At 60.6% G+C, this 17,214-nt stretch overlaps 5 protein-coding genes and 2 non-coding genes across 7 annotated transcripts; 5 read left to right on the forward strand and 2 right to left on the reverse strand.

Moving 5' to 3' along the window:
• Nucleotides 1-128: 128 nt before the first annotated feature.
• On the reverse strand, nt 129-2,098 carry VTJ83DRAFT_7323 (uncharacterized protein; the record flags this gene model as incomplete). Its single annotated transcript, XM_071014133.1, has 3 exons — nt 129-200; nt 304-1,223; nt 1,309-2,098. 3 exons carry the CDS (start codon nt 2,096-2,098, stop codon nt 129-131), a joined length of 1,782 nt encoding a protein of 593 aa, XP_070863540.1.
• Nucleotides 2,099-3,604: 1,506 nt separating this feature from the next.
• On the forward strand, nt 3,605-3,686 carry VTJ83DRAFT_t159. Its single transcript has one exon. It is a non-coding gene; the product is annotated as a tRNA-Ser (tRNA).
• Nucleotides 3,687-4,970: 1,284 nt separating this feature from the next.
• On the forward strand, nt 4,971-7,057 carry VTJ83DRAFT_7324 (uncharacterized protein; the record flags this gene model as incomplete). Its single annotated transcript, XM_071014134.1, has 2 exons — nt 4,971-5,113; nt 5,188-7,057. 2 exons carry the CDS (start codon nt 4,971-4,973, stop codon nt 7,055-7,057), a joined length of 2,013 nt encoding a protein of 670 aa, XP_070863541.1.
• Nucleotides 7,058-7,818: 761 nt separating this feature from the next.
• Nucleotides 7,819-9,003, reverse strand: VTJ83DRAFT_7325 (uncharacterized protein; the record flags this gene model as incomplete). Its single annotated transcript, XM_071014135.1, has 2 exons — nt 7,819-8,889; nt 8,959-9,003. 2 exons carry the CDS (start codon nt 9,001-9,003, stop codon nt 7,819-7,821), a joined length of 1,116 nt encoding a protein of 371 aa, XP_070863542.1.
• Nucleotides 9,004-9,302: 299 nt separating this feature from the next.
• Nucleotides 9,303-9,384, forward strand: VTJ83DRAFT_t160. The gene has a single exon. It is a non-coding gene; the product is annotated as a tRNA-Ser (tRNA).
• Nucleotides 9,385-10,047: 663 nt separating this feature from the next.
• Nucleotides 10,048-10,608, forward strand: VTJ83DRAFT_7326 (uncharacterized protein; the record flags this gene model as incomplete). Its single annotated transcript, XM_071014136.1, has 3 exons — nt 10,048-10,063; nt 10,175-10,375; nt 10,445-10,608. The coding sequence occupies 3 exons, from the start codon at nt 10,048-10,050 to the stop codon at nt 10,606-10,608; spliced, it is 381 nt and encodes a 126-aa protein (XP_070863543.1).
• A 1,846-nt stretch (nt 10,609-12,454) lies between these two features.
• Nucleotides 12,455-16,531, forward strand: VTJ83DRAFT_7327 (uncharacterized protein; the record flags this gene model as incomplete). The annotated part of the gene is made up of 2 exons (XM_071014137.1): nt 12,455-15,881; nt 15,936-16,531. 2 exons carry the CDS (start codon nt 12,455-12,457, stop codon nt 16,529-16,531), a joined length of 4,023 nt encoding a protein of 1,340 aa, XP_070863544.1.
• Between the last annotated feature and the right edge of the window lie 683 nt (nt 16,532-17,214).

The following is a 17,214-nucleotide window of genomic DNA, read 5'->3' on the forward strand; positions in this document are numbered from 1 at the left end:
GGACAGAAGGGTCTCGATAGTTGGAGCACCTGAAACCGCCCGGTTCAAGTACCCGCCGGTAGCGAAGCGCCAATCAATGGATAAACATGACTGACGGAAAACACTCGACACACTTCTTGCGTGTCTACTCAAAGCTTCGACGTCTTGCCCACCTCGGCTTGTGCCCGGTCCCGGAGCTGCTTGCGGAGGATCTTGCCGGACTGGAGACAGGGGAGAATGTGCGGTTAGCTGTTTGCCTTGCCGTCAAGGAGGAGGAGGAGGATGATGATGATGATGATGATGATGATGCACGGGGTTACTCACCGGGTTCTTCGGAATAGCATCCACAAACACCACCCCGCCGACCAGCCTCTTGTACGGCGCGACCTTGCCTTCCATCCACTTCGCCACGTCCTGCTCCGTCGCGCTCGACCCGGGCCTCCGCACCACGTACGCCCTCGGCACCTCCCAGCTGTCGCTGCCCTTCTCGCCGTCGCGAATCGTCACGCCGACCACCGCCGCGTCCGCCACGTCCGGGCTCTCCAGCAGCACGCCTTCCAGCTCCGCCGGCGCCACCTGGTTCCCCTTGACCTTGATCAGCTCCTTGACCCGGTCCACGACGTGGAAAATCGCTCCGGGGTCGTACGACTCGACGAACGCCACGTCGCCGGTGCGCAGCCACCTCGTCCCGTCGGCGTCGACCACCACCGTCTCGGCCGTGGCCTCGGGCTTCCGCCAGTACCGCTTGAGCAGCGTGGGGCCCGTGACCCACAGCTCGCCCCGCTGCCCCGGGGTGGTGATCTCGGTCTTGCCGCCGTCCTCGAGGCTCATGAGCTTGGCGCGGCAGTTGGGCGTCAGCTCGCCGACCCCGGCGCTCGGGGGCGCGTCCGTCGTCGGGTCCCACCCCAGCGCCGTGCACGTGACCTCGGTCATGCCCCAGCCCTGGCGGATGACGAGCTTGCTGCCGTCGGGGAGGGGCGGGAAGAAGCGCTCGGCCTCCTCGCAGACCTCGCGGGAGACGGGGGCCGCGCCGGAGCCGATGCTGTCGACCGAGGAGAGGTCGTGCTGCTTGGTCAGGGGGGACTTGGCGAGGAGGACGACGATGGGCGGGACGAGGGGCAGGGTGGTGATGCGGAAGCGGGAAATGTGGGAGAGCATGGCAGGGAAGGAGAAGGAGGGCATGACGTAGACGGGGATGCGGAGGAAGGGGAGGTTGGCGATGAAGTAGGTCTGGCCGTAGGCGTCTGCAGGAAAATGCGGTCGGTTAGTTGGCTGCGTTGCATGCTCCGACCCAGGGCTTTCAGGCCCGGGAGGATGCGGCGGACGTACGATACAGCGGGAGGAAGCAGAGCCCCCGATCGCGCTTCAGCTTCTCCTCGTGGTCCTTGCGCAGGCTGGTCATGTGGACGACGCCCACGCCGTTGCCGACGTACGAGTAATGCGTGATCTCGACGCCCTTGGGCACGCCCGTGGTGCCGCTCGAGTAGTTGAGGCAGCACGTCGTCTCCGTCGGGTCCGCCGGCTCCTCCCAGCTCCACGTCTCGGCCGTGGTCAGGTTCCCGGCCAGCAGCTCTGTCCAGTGCCGAACGCCGGCGGCCGCCGCGGCGTTGCTGCCCGCCGCGGGGCCCGGGGCCAACGCCCTCGTCAGCTGCGAGACGGGCACCGAGGTGCTTGTGCTGAGCACAAAGATGCGGTTCTTGGGCAGGCCCGCCTCGGCCGCGGCCTCGAGGGCCGTCTTGACCGCGTGCTCGGCAACGAGCAGGAAAGACGCCTCGCTGTCGCGCAGCTGATACGCCAGCTCGCGCGGGACAAAGGTGGGGTTGGCTCCGGTGAAAACGCCGCCGGCCATGAGCACGCCGAGGAAGACGGAGGGGAAGACGATGTTGTTGCCCGAGAAGATGAGCACGCGGTCGCCCTTCTTGAGGCCCTCGCGCTGAAGGCCGAGGGCCACGCGCTTGGCCAGAAGACGGTAGTCCTCCATGGTCAGGTAGTTGGACTCGGGCTTGTCAGGGTCGATGAAGGCTTTGCTGTCGCCCAAGGGCTTGTTGGCCGAGCCGAAGATCCATTGCTGCAAGGAGCAGCGCGGGATGGGGACCTGCCAGCGCGAGGAGATGGGCATCTTGAAGGACCTCCCAGGTGTATACAGCCAGCTGGACCGTCAGCGGAACGTGTACAAAATACCAGGAGGGAGAGGGAGAGAGGTATAGGTACCTTTGGTGGTGAGGAACAAGGGGATATAATACGCAATGGTTCAGGGGGCAGTGGTCTGGCCGGTTTTCCCTACGTGGTGATGAGATGCAGGGGAGGTGAGTAAGCACCAAAGACCAGAAAAGCCGTGAGACGGCAGGGCGTCAGCGGGCGTCGGCCGCGTACTTGTAGACGTGTGAAGCGGAGCCGGTTCCTTGGTGGCAAGGGAAGAGACAACAACGAGAAGACGGAAAAATGACCAGATGTGCCATCACGTCCTCCACATTGGAGCAACCCCTCCCCCAGACTAAGACGGTTGGTAGACTGGAACTACAGAATAGTTCCCCCCTCCTGTCACCACCAACCTGCCTCCAAGCGAGTAAAGAACCCCGCAGTCCCGAGATGCCTCGGTGATGGGAGAAGATCTGAGGCCTGGTCAGGTCTCTAGCCTAGCACAAATACGACGCTTGCAGGAACCCCCCCTGAGCTGGTGCGGGACCAGGCCGGCCGCCTCGATCTCGATCCAGGATGTGTTCCGAGTCCCAAGGAAGTGGGTTGTGAGCACGTCGTCGATGTGGTCGACGTATGATTGACCTGATGCTCTCCGTCTCCTTTTCTATGTTCTCTCTCTCTCTCCCTCCCTCATCGGGCATTCCTTCAGCACGGAACTTCGCCATGCTTCCAAGGTGACGTCGGGTCCGTCCCGAACTGAGTTACACCGTTGCTGCACCATCAACGGAGGGTGGTGACCGCAAGGCGAGCCTCCCTCCCTGCCGATTGGTCATCCAGTGTTAGCACCTTGGCCCCCCGCATTACAGGGACCAGGTTCCCCGTAAATTGGGATGAAGTACCGAGGCACTGGCAAGTTGGAGACAACGGATGAGGGATGAGGGGTTGGCGTCGAGCCCCAAACTTTCCAAGCTTTCCTAACATCTCAGGTTGGTTGGACAAATGAGGAGAAACCCCATACCTAGTTGCTCTTCGCACCTTGTCCTTGCTAGTTACCTACATAGCTATCATTCTGTTCCCATTACGTGTAGAAGGCGATGGTGAGGGGCCAAACCGGCGACCCGAGCGAGCATGCCTTCTCAATTCTCCTACAGTACGCAGTCTGGAGGACAATGCATTCTCTCCATGCCGCATGCCGATCCAAGTTGACAAGTACCAGCAGAGTGTTTTTAGATGTGGGTGTTTGCATTTACGAGATGTGCAACGTTCCACAGCCTTGTCCTCCTCTGAAACCATGGGGACTTGTTTGTTGATGACTCGCGACGATCTCCAAGATTTTGGGGATGCGGTTGCTGTCAAAGTCTCTCGCCAACCTCCATAGCCCATGGCTGCCGAGGTTGCCCAATTTGGAAGTTGGTCTGGGATGCCAAGCTCCGAGGTCTGCCAAACGGTCCTTCTTAAAGATTCCACTTGTAGCCACGAAGCACAAGGCGCGGTGGCAGAGTGGTCTAATGCGCTAGACTCGAAATCTAGTTCCTTCGGGAGCGCCTGTTCGAATCAGGCCCGCGTCGAAAAACATCATATTTTTTCTACACAATCCTTTTTCATCATATCCCTTTTATGCTTTTGTGGCACCTTGTTCATTTCATTCATAACTACTCGACGCAAGCCAGCATGACCAGGCTTTGTGTGTAGAGATGGAAGAGGCTGCCGGGCACCCCTTGACTTTTGTTACTTCTTTGCAAAGTCTACTGTGTATAACTGTTACCCGCCGTTAACCGTTGCGGAAGCGCTGTCAGCCCAACCGACTTAATTGTCCGACATTGGCTCTCATTTGACAACACTCAAAAGCGCGAACCTCATCAACAAGCAAGCCAAGATTCCGCCGTCCATTGACCCGAATACAGGCTGGGCTAGCTGACGACACGCCAACAGTATGATCGTCCTCCTTCAGGTCCACAGGCATGGTTGGGGGCCATCAGCAGGCGGCTCTTGATGTGACACACAGACCTTCATGGACGCACACGGAGAGTTGATTGTGCGCAGGAGAAAAGCACAAGGTTGTTGGTTGTTCAGCAAGCATCCCCCCCCCCCCCCCCCCCCCCAAAATGGTCGATGGAACCATGTCGCGGCGGCCTCGAACAGACCGCATGGCGTTGTCTCTCTTGCCACGTTCTTGACCTCTGGCATATCAACCTGTTCCTGATGCAACATGGCTCCGCTATAAGCATGACAAGCTCGATGACGACAACCTCATCGGCACTGGTCGGCTCCAGGTGGACGACGTCCATCGGGCCTTGGTGTATCAGGATTCACATTGTGTGCACTATTCACAACGCGTTGGCCCACATCTTGTCGCGCTGCTTGTCGTGTCTCCCCCCCATCGTCAGCTAGGTCCCCCTGCATCTTCAGCCTCATGGGCCTTGGCGACCGTGCTGTCACCGTTTTTGGCAATCTGCAATTTCACTGGCCAACACCCTCATTGGCTCCCGGGAACTTTGTGTCCAAGCTTGAAGATCATGGGGAGAGCCAGGCGACCGGATCCAGGTGGGCATTGCGCTTCTTGTTGCCAAATATTGATTCCTGGCCTGTTCCTCCATGACCGACCCCATGATTGTTGCCTGCGAGGGGTGAGGCGAGGCGCTCGCAACGGACAAGCATCCAGGGGGTTCTAACTACGAGAAGGAGGGTGTTCTGTATAAATGTGAAAGTTGTCTGGTGACCGAGCCGAGCCTCTGGCTCTTCTCCTCTTCTTTTCCTCCTCTTACCGACCTCTGCTCGGCCATCACGCTCCTTTTGATTGATACCTTTGGGTTGTTGCGCCCATTGCCACTCGTTTCAACCAGCTAGCCATCATGTTCTTGGCAGTCAATCCTTACGATCTCGAGTGCACGGTGAACTTGTGCCTGTCCCAGGTCATTGGCCTGACCGACGGCAACGGCCCTGTTCAGTATAATGCCTGTACCTCGCTGTTTGGGGCCCCGGTCGTCGAGACGTTGTACGTTGGCGCTTTACCTCTACGCTATGACCACTGGCACTCTGCGAACAATGGTTATACTGACCACCGTCAAGCACCCCTGTGGAAACGTCATACACGACGAGCACCGAGACCTCCACCTACGTCGATGTGATTGTGACGCTGAGCACGTCGTACTCAACGGTTGAGCTGCCGACAACGACATCCACCACGGTGGTTACGACCAAGACCTATTACACCAGGACCACCACATCCACCACGACGGTTACGGCGACGGTTACGGCGGGTCAAGGCAAGGGGAAGAAGCGGAGGGCGAAGCGGTCCGCCTGCAAGCCCAAGTCGTCCTCCACGCTGGCGTCGTTGGCCGAGCCTACCTCTGAGGTCACGTCCGCCGAGCCCACTGAGGAGCCCACCACCGAGGCCACGTCCGCCGAGCCTACTGAGGCTACCTCCGCCGAGCCTACTGAGGAGGTGACTTCCGAGCCTACGTCTGAGGCTACCTCTGCTGAGCCCACTGAGGAGCCTACCACCGAGGTCACCCCCGAGCCTACCTCTGAGGCTACCTCCGCTGAGCCTACCACCGAGGCCACTTCTGAGCCTACCTCTGAGATCACGTCCGCCGAGCCTACTGAGGAGCCTACCACCGAGGCCACGTCCGCCGAGCCGACTGAGGAGCCTACTACTGAAGTTACCTCCGAGCCTACATCTGAGGCCACCTCCGCTGAGCCTACCACCGAGGCCACTGCTGAGCCTACCTCTGAGGCCACGTCCGCCGAGCCCACTGAGGAGGTGACTTCCGAGCCTACGTCTGAGGCTACCTCCGCCGAGCCCACTGAGGAGCCCACCACCGAGGCTACCTCTGCTGAGCCCACTGAGGAGGTGACTTCCGAGCCTACGTCTGAGGCTACCTCTGCTGAGCCCACTGAGGAGCCCACCACCGAGGCTACCTCTGCTGAGCCCACTGAGGAGGTGACTTCCGAGCCTACGTCTGAGGCTACCTCTGCTGAGCCCACTGAGGAGGTGACTTCCGAGCCTACGTCTGAGGCTACGTCCGAGGCTACCTCCGAGGCCACTTCTGAGCCGACATCTGAGGCTACCTCCGCCGAGCCCACTTCGGAAGCCACCTCTGCCGAGCCTACGTCTGAGGAGGCCACTTCTGAGCCTACATCTGAGGCCACGTCTGCCGAGCCTACCTCCGAGTCCACCTCAACCGAGCCGGAGACCTCGTCCTCGACCACCAGCTCTAGCACCCCTCTGTTCCCGACGGCCACCAACTGCCCGAGCCTCGAGGAGTATTCGTCGGCTTGCGAGTGCATCACCGCCGCGGCGGGAGCCACCATCACCACCATCGCTCCCGCCGTGACCTCGGTCTCGACCGAATTCACCACGGCGACCGTCACCGTCGAGTCCGTGAGCGAGTCGACGGCCACCGTCCTGGTGACCAGCGTCGTCGTCCACACCATCACCGCCACCAGCACCACCACCCTCCGCACCGCCTCGACCCGCGTCCGCACCAGGACGGTAACCACGACCGTGACCTCCCTCGCGCCCACGCAGACGGTCGAGTTCCGCGTCTCGACGCCCGCCCAGCACGCCAACAAGGCCGTCACCGTCTCGCGCACCTCCAAGACGGCCTCCATCCTGGGCACGGGCTTCTCGGGCTCCTTGATCCGGCTCATCACGGCGGGCGGCCAGCCGCGCCTGGCCACCGACACGAGCCTGCGCCTGTACCTGGAGAAGACCTCGGGCAGCTCCGGCAGCTGGCTCTTCGTCACCGAGGCGACCGCCAACAAGCAGGGCCATTACCCGATCACCTGCACGTCCGATGCGAACAACAATCTTTCGTGCGAGGCCTCGAACGGGTGGACTAGGCTCCTCCGGTGCGGGTCGTCGTTGATGATGGGGTCGGAAACGCATTGGGGCTCGTCGTGCACGGATGTGACGCTGAAGGCGGTTGCAGCTTAGTGTGAGAGGGAGATTTGCGAGGAGCTGGATGTTTGGAGGGGTTGGGGTCATGTCGTCGAGGAGGGATGATGTATCTTGTCGACCTTGAGCTTCTTTCTATCAATCGGTTTCAGAGCCTGAGGCTGATCTTCCCTTCGGCGTTGTGTGATGTGCTAAAATTGTTGCCGATGATGTGTTAGTATTTACCTAGGTGGTTTTCTCAGCCCAGCATTTGTACGGTGCTGGATTCGCACAAATGCCAAAGCGTATTTACTATAGTTATTTATACCAAACAGGCAGACCAGTGAAATCAGAGGAGGGGGGGGGGGGGGGAAGGGGGGTCAACATGTAGCCGTAGTCTCTTTGATCGTGTCCAATCTGGAACCCAGTTCGTCACTGAAGCCCCCCCCCCCCCCCGCAACCCACCCGGAAGTTATCTGGGCACGTAGCGTAGACTTGTTGGAGCCGTCGCCAAGAGGCCAACATGCAGCAGGAACAGTGTTTGGTGTTTCCCCCCACTCCTTGACTGCTAGGTCCAGGTCTGTCTTTAGCCTGATGGTGTATCACTGAAGTTGGTTCGTTGTTTTTGGGTCTCGAATACCATGGCGGGCGTGCCTGGTCACAACGACGCTCCCCAAAGTACAACCCATTCGACGGATATCCGAACTCGAATCAATACAATCCCGTCTATCAAACGCCCTTCGCTTGCTTCCCCAGCGCCATAGTTAGCGAACACAGAAACAGCAAAACCTGGTACATCCCATCTAACAAAAAAGATAACATCACCGCGTCCCCCTAGCCCCCGCTGGCGCGTCCATCCTGCGCTTCGCAAACGACCTCCCCAGCGCATCTCGCACCATCGGATCCGACCGAATCGTGTTTTGAACCAGCCACTCCTTCACCTTGGCCGCCACGGTGCCACGCACCTCCTCGTCCCCCGCAAACGGCGCCATTTCGGTCTCGAGCAACCTCGCCGCGTCGGCGTCAAGCCTCTTCACCGCGCCCTCCAACCGATCCAACCCCTGCCTCAACGCAACCTCGTTATCCCCCGCGTTCGTCTGAACCACCACCTGCCCGCTGCTCGTATCCGCCGTCAGCAACGGCCCGATCTGCGAAAACGCAATGTACACCGTCGCGCTCAGCCGACGCGCCAGCGAGACCGCCTGGAAGGGCAAGTACGGCGCGCGCCCGAACAGGGTCGTCACCAGCGGGTTGACGAGCTTCTCCAGCAGCGGCGGGAAGCCGGGGCGCGTCACCGTGTGCACCTCGAACAGGAACACCACCGCCAGCACCAGCCAGCGCTCGTACTTGCCCCACTCGAGGTATCCCAGCAGGCCCAGGCCGTACATGAACAGCGCGGCGACGGCGTAGTACGGCACCAGCGCCTGGGCGCCGCGCGTGACAAAGTCGCGGACGGTGACGCACCGCGGCCAGAAGACGGCCTCGGGCCCGAACCGCTCGTAGGCGAAGCGCTTGGCGGGGTCGGTGAGCGCGTCGGCAGCCGTTTTCAGGTGCACAAAGAAGGCGTTGATTTCCTCCTCGGACTGGCCTGCCGCCGCGCCGGCCCCTGAGGTGGCCTTGTCGGGGTGGTAGAGGGCGGCGAGGCGGCGGAAGCGGGATTTGATCTCGCGATCGGTGGCGGCGAGGGGGACGCCGAGGTCGGTGTAAAAGGTGCCGGCACGTTGGAGCTCATAGTCGGCTTCGTAAATGGTGTAGAGGAGGTAGAGAGTGACGACGGCGATGTGGATGCGGCGGCGGTGGGCGGCCCAGCGGGGCGTGCCGGGCTGGGGTTTGGGGTCGCCGGCGCGGATGGTGATGCTGTAGTAGAGGGATTGGGTCCAACCTGTGACGAGCTGTTGCGCGGCAAGGGTTAGCGAGGGAGAAGAAGATGCGAAGATGAGGGAGAGGGGTGAGGGGCTTACGCCGGGGAGGAAGCTCCAGCCAAGGAGCGAGAGGAAGGCCGACATGGTCAGGGTTTACGATATCCGTGGGAACAGCAATTGTTTGTTGCTGGTTCCTAGAGAAACGGCATCGTGGTAAAATTGAAGACAGTATTTGTGTACGTGTATGTGTGTGCGCGCGCGTGCTGGCGTCGACGAGCAACAGGATGGGGACAGCTTGTGGGAAGGAATGCGGTTTCAAAGTTCAGGACACGCCAGTCGCGCTATGGATCGGGACATGTGGCTGCGGTAAGGGGCCAAGGGGCCTGGGAAGGCTTGGCAGCGGAGGGTCTCGTATGCCCAAGTCGCGCTGTTGAATTTTCCAAGGCGTGGTGGCAGAGTGGTCTAATGCGCAAGACTAGAAATCTTGTTCCTTCGGGAGCGCCCGTTCGAATCGGGCCCACGTCGATTTCTTTTGCCGTTTCCTCCTCGAGTTCTTCATGTGGGGAGGCGTTGCTTACTTTTGCTTGACTCGGCTTGAACAAAGCCTCGGTCCTGAACGCAGGGTTCCCGCTTCCACGCTTAGGAGGGCAAGCAAGAGGCCAAAAGTGACGATCTTGTCCTTTTTGCCATTTGCTAATGGAGGCTTGCTGAACCTCTCTCCTCCACCCACGCCCGCTGGTCTATTGGCTGCTCCTGATAAGCCTTGACGAACTCCAACGAAACGGGAATGTTGATACAGTACTTTCCACCTGGCCGAGACAGTGTGGGGAAATGGCATCCCCGGTGTGGGGAAAGCGGGAGGCGCACATGGTGTTGCTTGGCTTACTCCGACATGGCAAAACGTCGCGGCTCCAAGGAATGCGCCGAGGTTTCCTATCACATGCATTACTCCGAAAGCCCCTAGCGTCCAACGCAACCGTTCGCCGACCAGTGCGTCAGCCATCCCGCTGCCCATTATAAACCGTTCCCGGACCCCGGACAACTGTCGCATTCTCCTCCTCCATCATCATCATTATCAATTCCAGCTGTCACCACCGTCCCCATACGACGCCGACGTTGCTTCTCATCACCTGATACCCTCTTCTATCGGTACACCTGGATTTTTCTTCATTTTTAAACACCGTCACCATGTCTCTCAAGAACGGTAAGCATCGATGCCGCCACCCCCGATGGCCTTCCGGATGATGCACGACCGAAAATGATGTCGCGCAACCTGCAAGCCAATGGCCGACAGCTAACGCTCCTGTCCATGCAGACAAGTTCCCCTCCTCGGCTGCCTTCGACGCCATCAACGCGGCCCTCAGCGCCAGCGAGGCCGACCGCAAGGATGCCATCAAGCAGGGCAACGCCGTCTTCGCCTTCACCCTCAAGAACGCCGCGGGCGAGACCGACAGCTGGCACATCGACCTCAAGGAGAAGGGCGCCGTCCTTAAGGGCCTGCCCGAGAAGGCCAATGGTGCGTCAATCTCTCGTCCAGATGGCTTGGCCATGCGTTTCCGGTACTGACAATCTGCCCGCTCCCCAGTCACCCTCAGCCTTTCGGATGCGGACTTCACCTCCCTCATCACCGGCAAGGCCAACGCCCAGCGGCTATTCATGGCCGGCAAGCTCAAGATCAAGGGTGACGTCATGAAGGCCACCAAGCTCGACCCCATCCTCAAGAAGGCCCAGACCAAGGCCAAGCTCTAATCAACTGCAGCGAGGGATGGAGGGTTTGGATGCAGGTGTCTTTGGGGATAGGGGCTGTGTTTCAAGCGAAGGAGGGGTTTCTTGTATCATATTAATCCATGTATTTTGAGTCCCGGTTGAAGCGCGCAATACCCACCGGACAGCATGAATTGAAACATGACGTTGAAAAGCCTGCTGGATTGTGTCTGCCACGGCGTGCTCTCATCGGCAGGAATCCTGAATCTGCACCCAGAGCTGAGGCATCTGTTGGACCTTGCAGACTGGGACCAGGAGCGGACAAGGTGGGGCCGAACAGGCGACAACGCACGTCAAGGACATCGCTTGTCAATACTTCCCCCAAACTGTTGAGATGCTTTCGGGAAGGGAAGGGAAGGGAACCTGGAAGTGGGCATATGAGGTGCACAGGCGCACGGCGTCTACGGAGAACCAGCTCAAGACATCCAGCGAGGTATTCAGGGCCCATGTCAAGGCTCGCCTGCGTTCCCATGAAGACTCTCCGTTTTTGGCCGTTTTGGCAACGCTGCAAAGGAGCCAGGAGAGACAATCATAGAAGTGCATCAGCTACCTAAGGAGAAGTCTGGATTATATAACCCTCCAGAAACTGGGCGTGAAAGTTCACCCGGGTGCTGGAAGGAAACGCGTGAGGGTGAGCGGCTGTTCGGATGGCTCTGGCGTTGGATCCAACACCCCAACGAACAATGGGTCAATGGCATTGAAAGCATTGTTTTGTCTCAAAGCTTGGCTGTACGATGTACTGGAGAAGCAAATCTTGCTGCGGGGTGAAGCACTACCGCTGGATTTGCCTTCGCATGTACTAAGCAGAGTGAGAGGTGGGATCCCAACACCCACAACCACTTTCCATCCCGGGCCATCAGAAATGATTGGCTGTCCTGCTTTTTGCCATCTGCAGGTTCACCCAAGGGGGGGAACAATAAGTAAGCCGGCGCTGTGTGGCATGTTACCTGCAGGCAGATAGATGGATATCTCTGGAACGGGCACGCTGGAAAACGATGCTGAACAATTTTTTTTCATGGCGAGAGAAAACGCCATATCCATCGTAGAGAACTGGTGCTTGACGAGGCTTGAGGGTGGCAATAAGCAGGCTGCCTCGGGTGGTCTCTTTCTGGGCTTTCTTTGGCCTTCCAGCCCTTGCCGCCGCCTTTCTGGGCTTGGAAGGCCTGAGGCTCTTGCAAGGTGACACAGTACCTAGGGAGATGGGTCAGCCGTTTGCGACAGCTGGCATGGACTTCTGAATGCCTGAGGCGCGAAGGAGCCCCACACCCCCGTTCACGTTGGCCCGTGCACACGCTCCTTACCAGGGTCCGGCTACCCGCGCGTTCTCCCCCGTCAATTTTTTCTGGCTCTCGAGCTGAGCATCGGTCTTTTAAGGCTGCTCCCTCCGAGCACCACGCAACAACAACACCCCATCCATCTCATTTGGTGCCGCCCCTTCTTTCATCGGCCACCACGCCAGGAACCACGGTACCGTGGGCTCCCATCTCGATTGCCGCCTCCATTGGCATCAACGAGTCCTTTGTTGTCATTTTGCCCCTTCAATCCCGGTCTGTTTTGAGCGCGCCGTGGCCGTCAGGTGTCCACTGTGTCCGAGCATCGCGATCGGACCGCGCCATTTCCCCAGACCTTCTTCTCCCCAGCCCACAACCTGACCGCCGCCCACTTCATCAGATCGGACGCGACTACTGACGACGCGCCGGGTCTTTTTTTCCGCATGCACATGGCCTCGGCTTCGTGGTAATCGCATCTAACTCGATACCTCTCGGCGTCGCATCGCGTCGTCGTTTCTCGCGACATCGCTCCCCATCCCCAACACCCATATATCCCCATCATGGATGCTCCGACCAAGAAGCGAGGCGGCCTCTTCGCCTTCACCGGTCTCTTCCGCAGCTCCTCGACCCCTGCCGAGGACCGCTCTGCGCAGACCGAGTTGTCGGCCAGGGGCGCCTCGAACGCGACCACGAGCGCGCAGCGCCAGCTCAACACCGTGGCCGCCCCCAACAGCCCGGTGAAACGCGCCACCACGGCCCAGCTGGCGTCGCGTAAAATCATTGATCGCCCGCAGGGCCCGTCGTCCAAGCTGCCCCAGAGCCATTCCTTCAGCGAGATCCCGCACCGGCCGTCGAGCGCCCTCAGCGGCCCGCCCAGGCGGATGCCCGGCGATAACCCGTACAAGAGCCAGGCGCCGCCGGCCCTTCCGGCTCCGGCCACATCGCGCGCCCCCTACAATCACGTTCCCAAGTCGACAAGCTTCTCTGGCGCGCCTTCGACGTCGCGAAACATCTTCCGGTCCTCCACGCTCTATCAACGGCACGGATCCTCCAATTACGCGCCGCGTGGTCCCGACCCGATGAACCAGAGCTTCCCTCCTGCGACGCCCGGTCGCCCCACGAGGGGCATGACCCCCGACGTGAACGGTCGCATCCTCGCCAGCACGGGCCCGTCCGAGCTGTTCAACATGAAGATCGCGTCTCCGCCGCGCCACATCACGGGCGAGATGATGGCTCGAGAGGTGCCGCACGATCCCAACCGGACAGGCTCCATCTATGCCGACGAGTTCTTGTCCCACCTCTGCCCTCCCGAGTTTGACGAGCTCCAAAGGCGCCAGTTCTTTTGCATCCTCGACTTGCGACGGCTCAAGTACGCGGCCGACGAGGTCTTTACCAAGAAGGATTGGAAAATCAACATTCTTAACTTCGCCAAGGAGTACGAAAAGAGCCGCAGCCTGATCATGCTCCGGTATGGTCTGTACGAGTTCAAGACGGTGCGCGCGTCCGAGGCGGTCAAGAAGGAGTGGAAGCAGAAGCACGGCATCCCCGACTCCGAAGACGAGACGGACGTCGTGGCGTACAAGCCGAACGGCACGGGCAAAAGAAAGGCCGATGAGGAGCTGGAGCCGGCGACGGCGAGCAAGGTGCAGGCCTCGCCTGCCAAGCGCGCCCGCGCTCCCGAGTCCCCGGCTAGGAACAAGCGCAAAGCCGAGTCCGAGCTCGAGGAGAACCAGCCGGCCAAGCTCCAGAAGCCCGGCCCGGCCCCGTCCGCCACAAAGTCTGTCTTTGAGAGCATCGCCAACAGCACGCAGGCCTTCAACCCCTCCAAGCCCAAGACCGGCAAGTCGCTGTTTGACGCCGCACCCAAGGCCGCCGCGACCAGCAATCTCTTTGGCCACCTTTCGGATGGCAGCAAGAGCAGCCGCAACGCCGAGGCCGACGAGGTCAGCGAGACCAGCTCGAACGCCGACGAGGATGAGTCGGAGGGCCACGAGGCCGGCGAGGGCGAGGAAGAGTCGGCGAGCGGTAGCGCTCCGGCGTCCCAGCTCGCCAACGGGACGTCATCGGCATCTTCGGATGCCGGAGGCAGCTCGCAGGGCCGCAGCCTCTTCGACCGCATCACCCGGGGTGCCGATGGCCAGCCGGTGAGGAAGGTCCCTCCAGGCACCGACCTGTTCGCCTCCTCGGCCCTCTCGCGGTCTGTGAGCCCGGCCAAAGAGCAACAGCCCGCCGCCGCCCCGGCCAACAACACGTGGAACGCTGGAACTCCGATCAAGTTTGCGCCGACCTCCGCCCCGCTGTTTGGTGCCAAGCCGGCCACCACCTCCACCATTGACTTTGCCGCTACAGCCCCCAAGCCTGCGGAGAAGCCGGCGACGGAAGCCTCGAAGGAGGCGCCCGCCCAAGGCCTCTTTGGAGCTCCGCCTAAGAAGGCCGAGGAGGCTGCCGGCTCGACGGCAACGACCAATGGCGCCAAGCCGAACCTCTTCTCGGCAGCGAAGCCCGCGGACGCGCCGTCTGCTACCGCATCCCTTTTTGGCACCTCGACCGCCCCGGCGGCCACCAACAACCTCTTCGCCTCTGCCACTCCCTCGTTCGGCCAGCCGACGGAGTCGGGAGCTAAGGAGTCCAGCTCTGCTCCGGCTGCCGCCCCGTCTCTGTTCGGCGCCAAGCCGACGACGACGAGCACCACCGCGCCCGCCGCCGAGGCGCCCAAGACCACCAATCTGTTCCAGTTTGGCCAGAGCAAGGCCGAGGCGACGCCCGCTTCGCAGCCCCAGCTCGGTGGCCTGTTTGGTAAGCCTGAGGGCACCGAGACCAAGGCAGATAAGCCTGCCACGTCCCTGTTCTCCACAGAGCCTCCCAAGACCAACCTCTTCGGTGCGGCGGCCACTCCGGCTGCCTCTGGAAGCGAGGAGCCCCCGGCGAAGAAGGTTACCTTTGGTAGCGACTCCAAGCCTCCCGGTTTCCTGTTCGGCTCCGCGGCCTCTGCCGCTGCCCCCGAGACCGCGCCCAAGCCTCTTTTCGGTGCCACCACCGCTCCGACGGCCTCGAGCACCGAAACGAAGCCTCTGTTTGGCGCGACGACCACTCCCGCCCCGACCGAGACGAAGAGCTTGTTTGGCGTCTCTGCCACGCCGGCCACCTCTGGGACGGAGACGAAGAGTCTGTTTGGTGCCACCACGGCGGCTGCCCCGACGGAGACCAAGAATCTCTTTGGTGCCTCCACCACCCCGGCGTCGTCGGGCACCGAGACTAAGAGCCTGTTTGGCACCACGCCGGCTGCCCCGACCGATTCCAAGCCGCTGTTTGGTGCCACTACGACCGAGCCCCCCAAGCCCTTGTTTGGTGCCGCTGCCACGGAGTCGAAGCCCCTCTTTGGTGCCACCACGACGGAGCCCAAGCCGCTGTTCGGCGCTACGACCACCGAGCCGAAGCCTCTGTTCGGGGCCACCACTACCACCAGCACGGAATCCAAGCCCCTCTTTGGCGCTGCTCCTGCTGCTGACAGCAAGCCCGCCGGCCTTTTCGGCAACCCGCCGGCCACGACGGCGCCCCCGTCCACGTCCATCTTCAATTTCGGGGCTTCCGCTTCGACACCCACGTCGCAGCCGGCAGCCGGCGGCTCCATCTTCGGGATTGGCGGCAGCGCCTCCTTCACCTTCTCTGCCGGCGGCGGCGACGGGGCCATCAAGAACCCCTTTGCTTCGGACGGCGGCACCATTTCGGCTCCCTCATCCTTCACCTTCGGTAGCGAGGCGCCGGCGTCGACCACCCCATTCACGTTTGGAGCTGGCGCCGGCCCCACCATCAGCTTCGGCAGCACAACCGACGCTTCTACCCAGCAGCCCGCAACAGGTTCCATCTTCAACTTCGGAGCGTCATCCCAGACCAGCACCCCTCCTGTTTTTGGCCAGAATCCCCCTACAGCAGCACCCATCTTTGGCAGCAGCTTAGCGCCTGGCGGGGGGACCTCAACAGGTACAAGTAAGTGGCATCCCTCTCCATCGATCGAATATATCATTAATCAAACCGGCGCAGACTCCCCTTTCACGTTCGGCGGCGCTTCAAGTCTCGCTACAACGCCGGCGGCTTCGACTCCGGAGCCGTCGGCCGCCAACGCTGCTGCCACTGCTGCTGAAACTGGTCAAGGAACAGACGCTGACGGGGATGACGCACCACAGGAGCAAATCTCGCTAACCGAAGGCGGGCCCGGGGAAGAGGAGGAACACGCCGTTTTTGAGGTGCGTGCCAAGGCTGTCAAGCTGGTCACTGGCCCCTCCGGCGGTAATGGCGATTCCGAAGACGACTCGGGCTCCAAATCTGCGGACAAGCCAGCCAAGAGCAAGAGCCCCTGGCAGGTCCAGGGCGTCGGCCCCCTGCGACTGCTCAAGCACAAGACCACGGGCGCGGTGCGCATGCTGCTGCGTGCCGAGCCTCGCGGGAATGTGGCGCTCAACAAACTCGTGCTGCCGGACTTCACGTACAAGGCGGATGCCAAGTATGTCAAGGTGCCGGCGGCGAGGGATGATGGAAAGGGTCTTGAGACTTGGATGCTGCAGGTCAAGACGGCCGAGTTGGCCAAGGAGCTGGCTGAAAAGCTGGAGGAGCACAAGACGGCGAACAAGAAGAAATGAAGTTGATGAATCTTTGTTGGAGTAGGGAGAGAGAAACGACGGGACAGCAGAGGAAAATGCGCAAGGTTCTTGGGCAACACAAAAGGGGGGATGAGGGAAGCACTCGGGAAGCGAGCAAGAGAAGGGGAAACGGAAGGGGGGAGGGGGTATATACAAAGGTAAGGTAAGGCATCATTAATCACGCTTCTGCATTCTAGACGGTGCTCGCGGTTCACTTGTTCTCTTGGGGGAGGGGAAGGAGGGGATGGATGATATGGGCATACTACCTATTTAGCACTACCTGTTTTAGTTCTTTGTCTTCTTTTCTGTTGGGTTATTTTTGTACTTCACCTACTATCCTGTTGGGTGATGGCGGGGAGGGAGCACGTGTGGGGGGTGTGTGTACGAGGGTTGAAGAGGAGCAGAACGGCGAGAGGGTGAAAATACGGACCTGCCGGGTCGGTGTTGGGATTGGAATCGAGAGATGCATCATCAACAACAACAGAGGAAGAAGAAGAAGAAGGAAGGGGCTGTTTGGGTCACACAGCTGTTTTCGAAGATGAGGGTTGCTGTCGCAGTGCTGTACTCTCGCTTGGGATGTTGCTTGGGGTGATGGCCAAGGGAAGTGAAACCAAACCGTACCAGGGAATGTGGTGATGGCTGCTCATGGGGAGGACTGACAAAGACGGATGGATGGAAAGGAA

This window comes from Remersonia thermophila, chromosome 7, assembly GCF_042764415.1.
Source record: "Remersonia thermophila strain ATCC 22073 chromosome 7, whole genome shotgun sequence".
Classification (NCBI taxonomy): domain Eukaryota; kingdom Fungi; phylum Ascomycota; class Sordariomycetes; order Sordariales; family Chaetomiaceae; genus Remersonia; species Remersonia thermophila.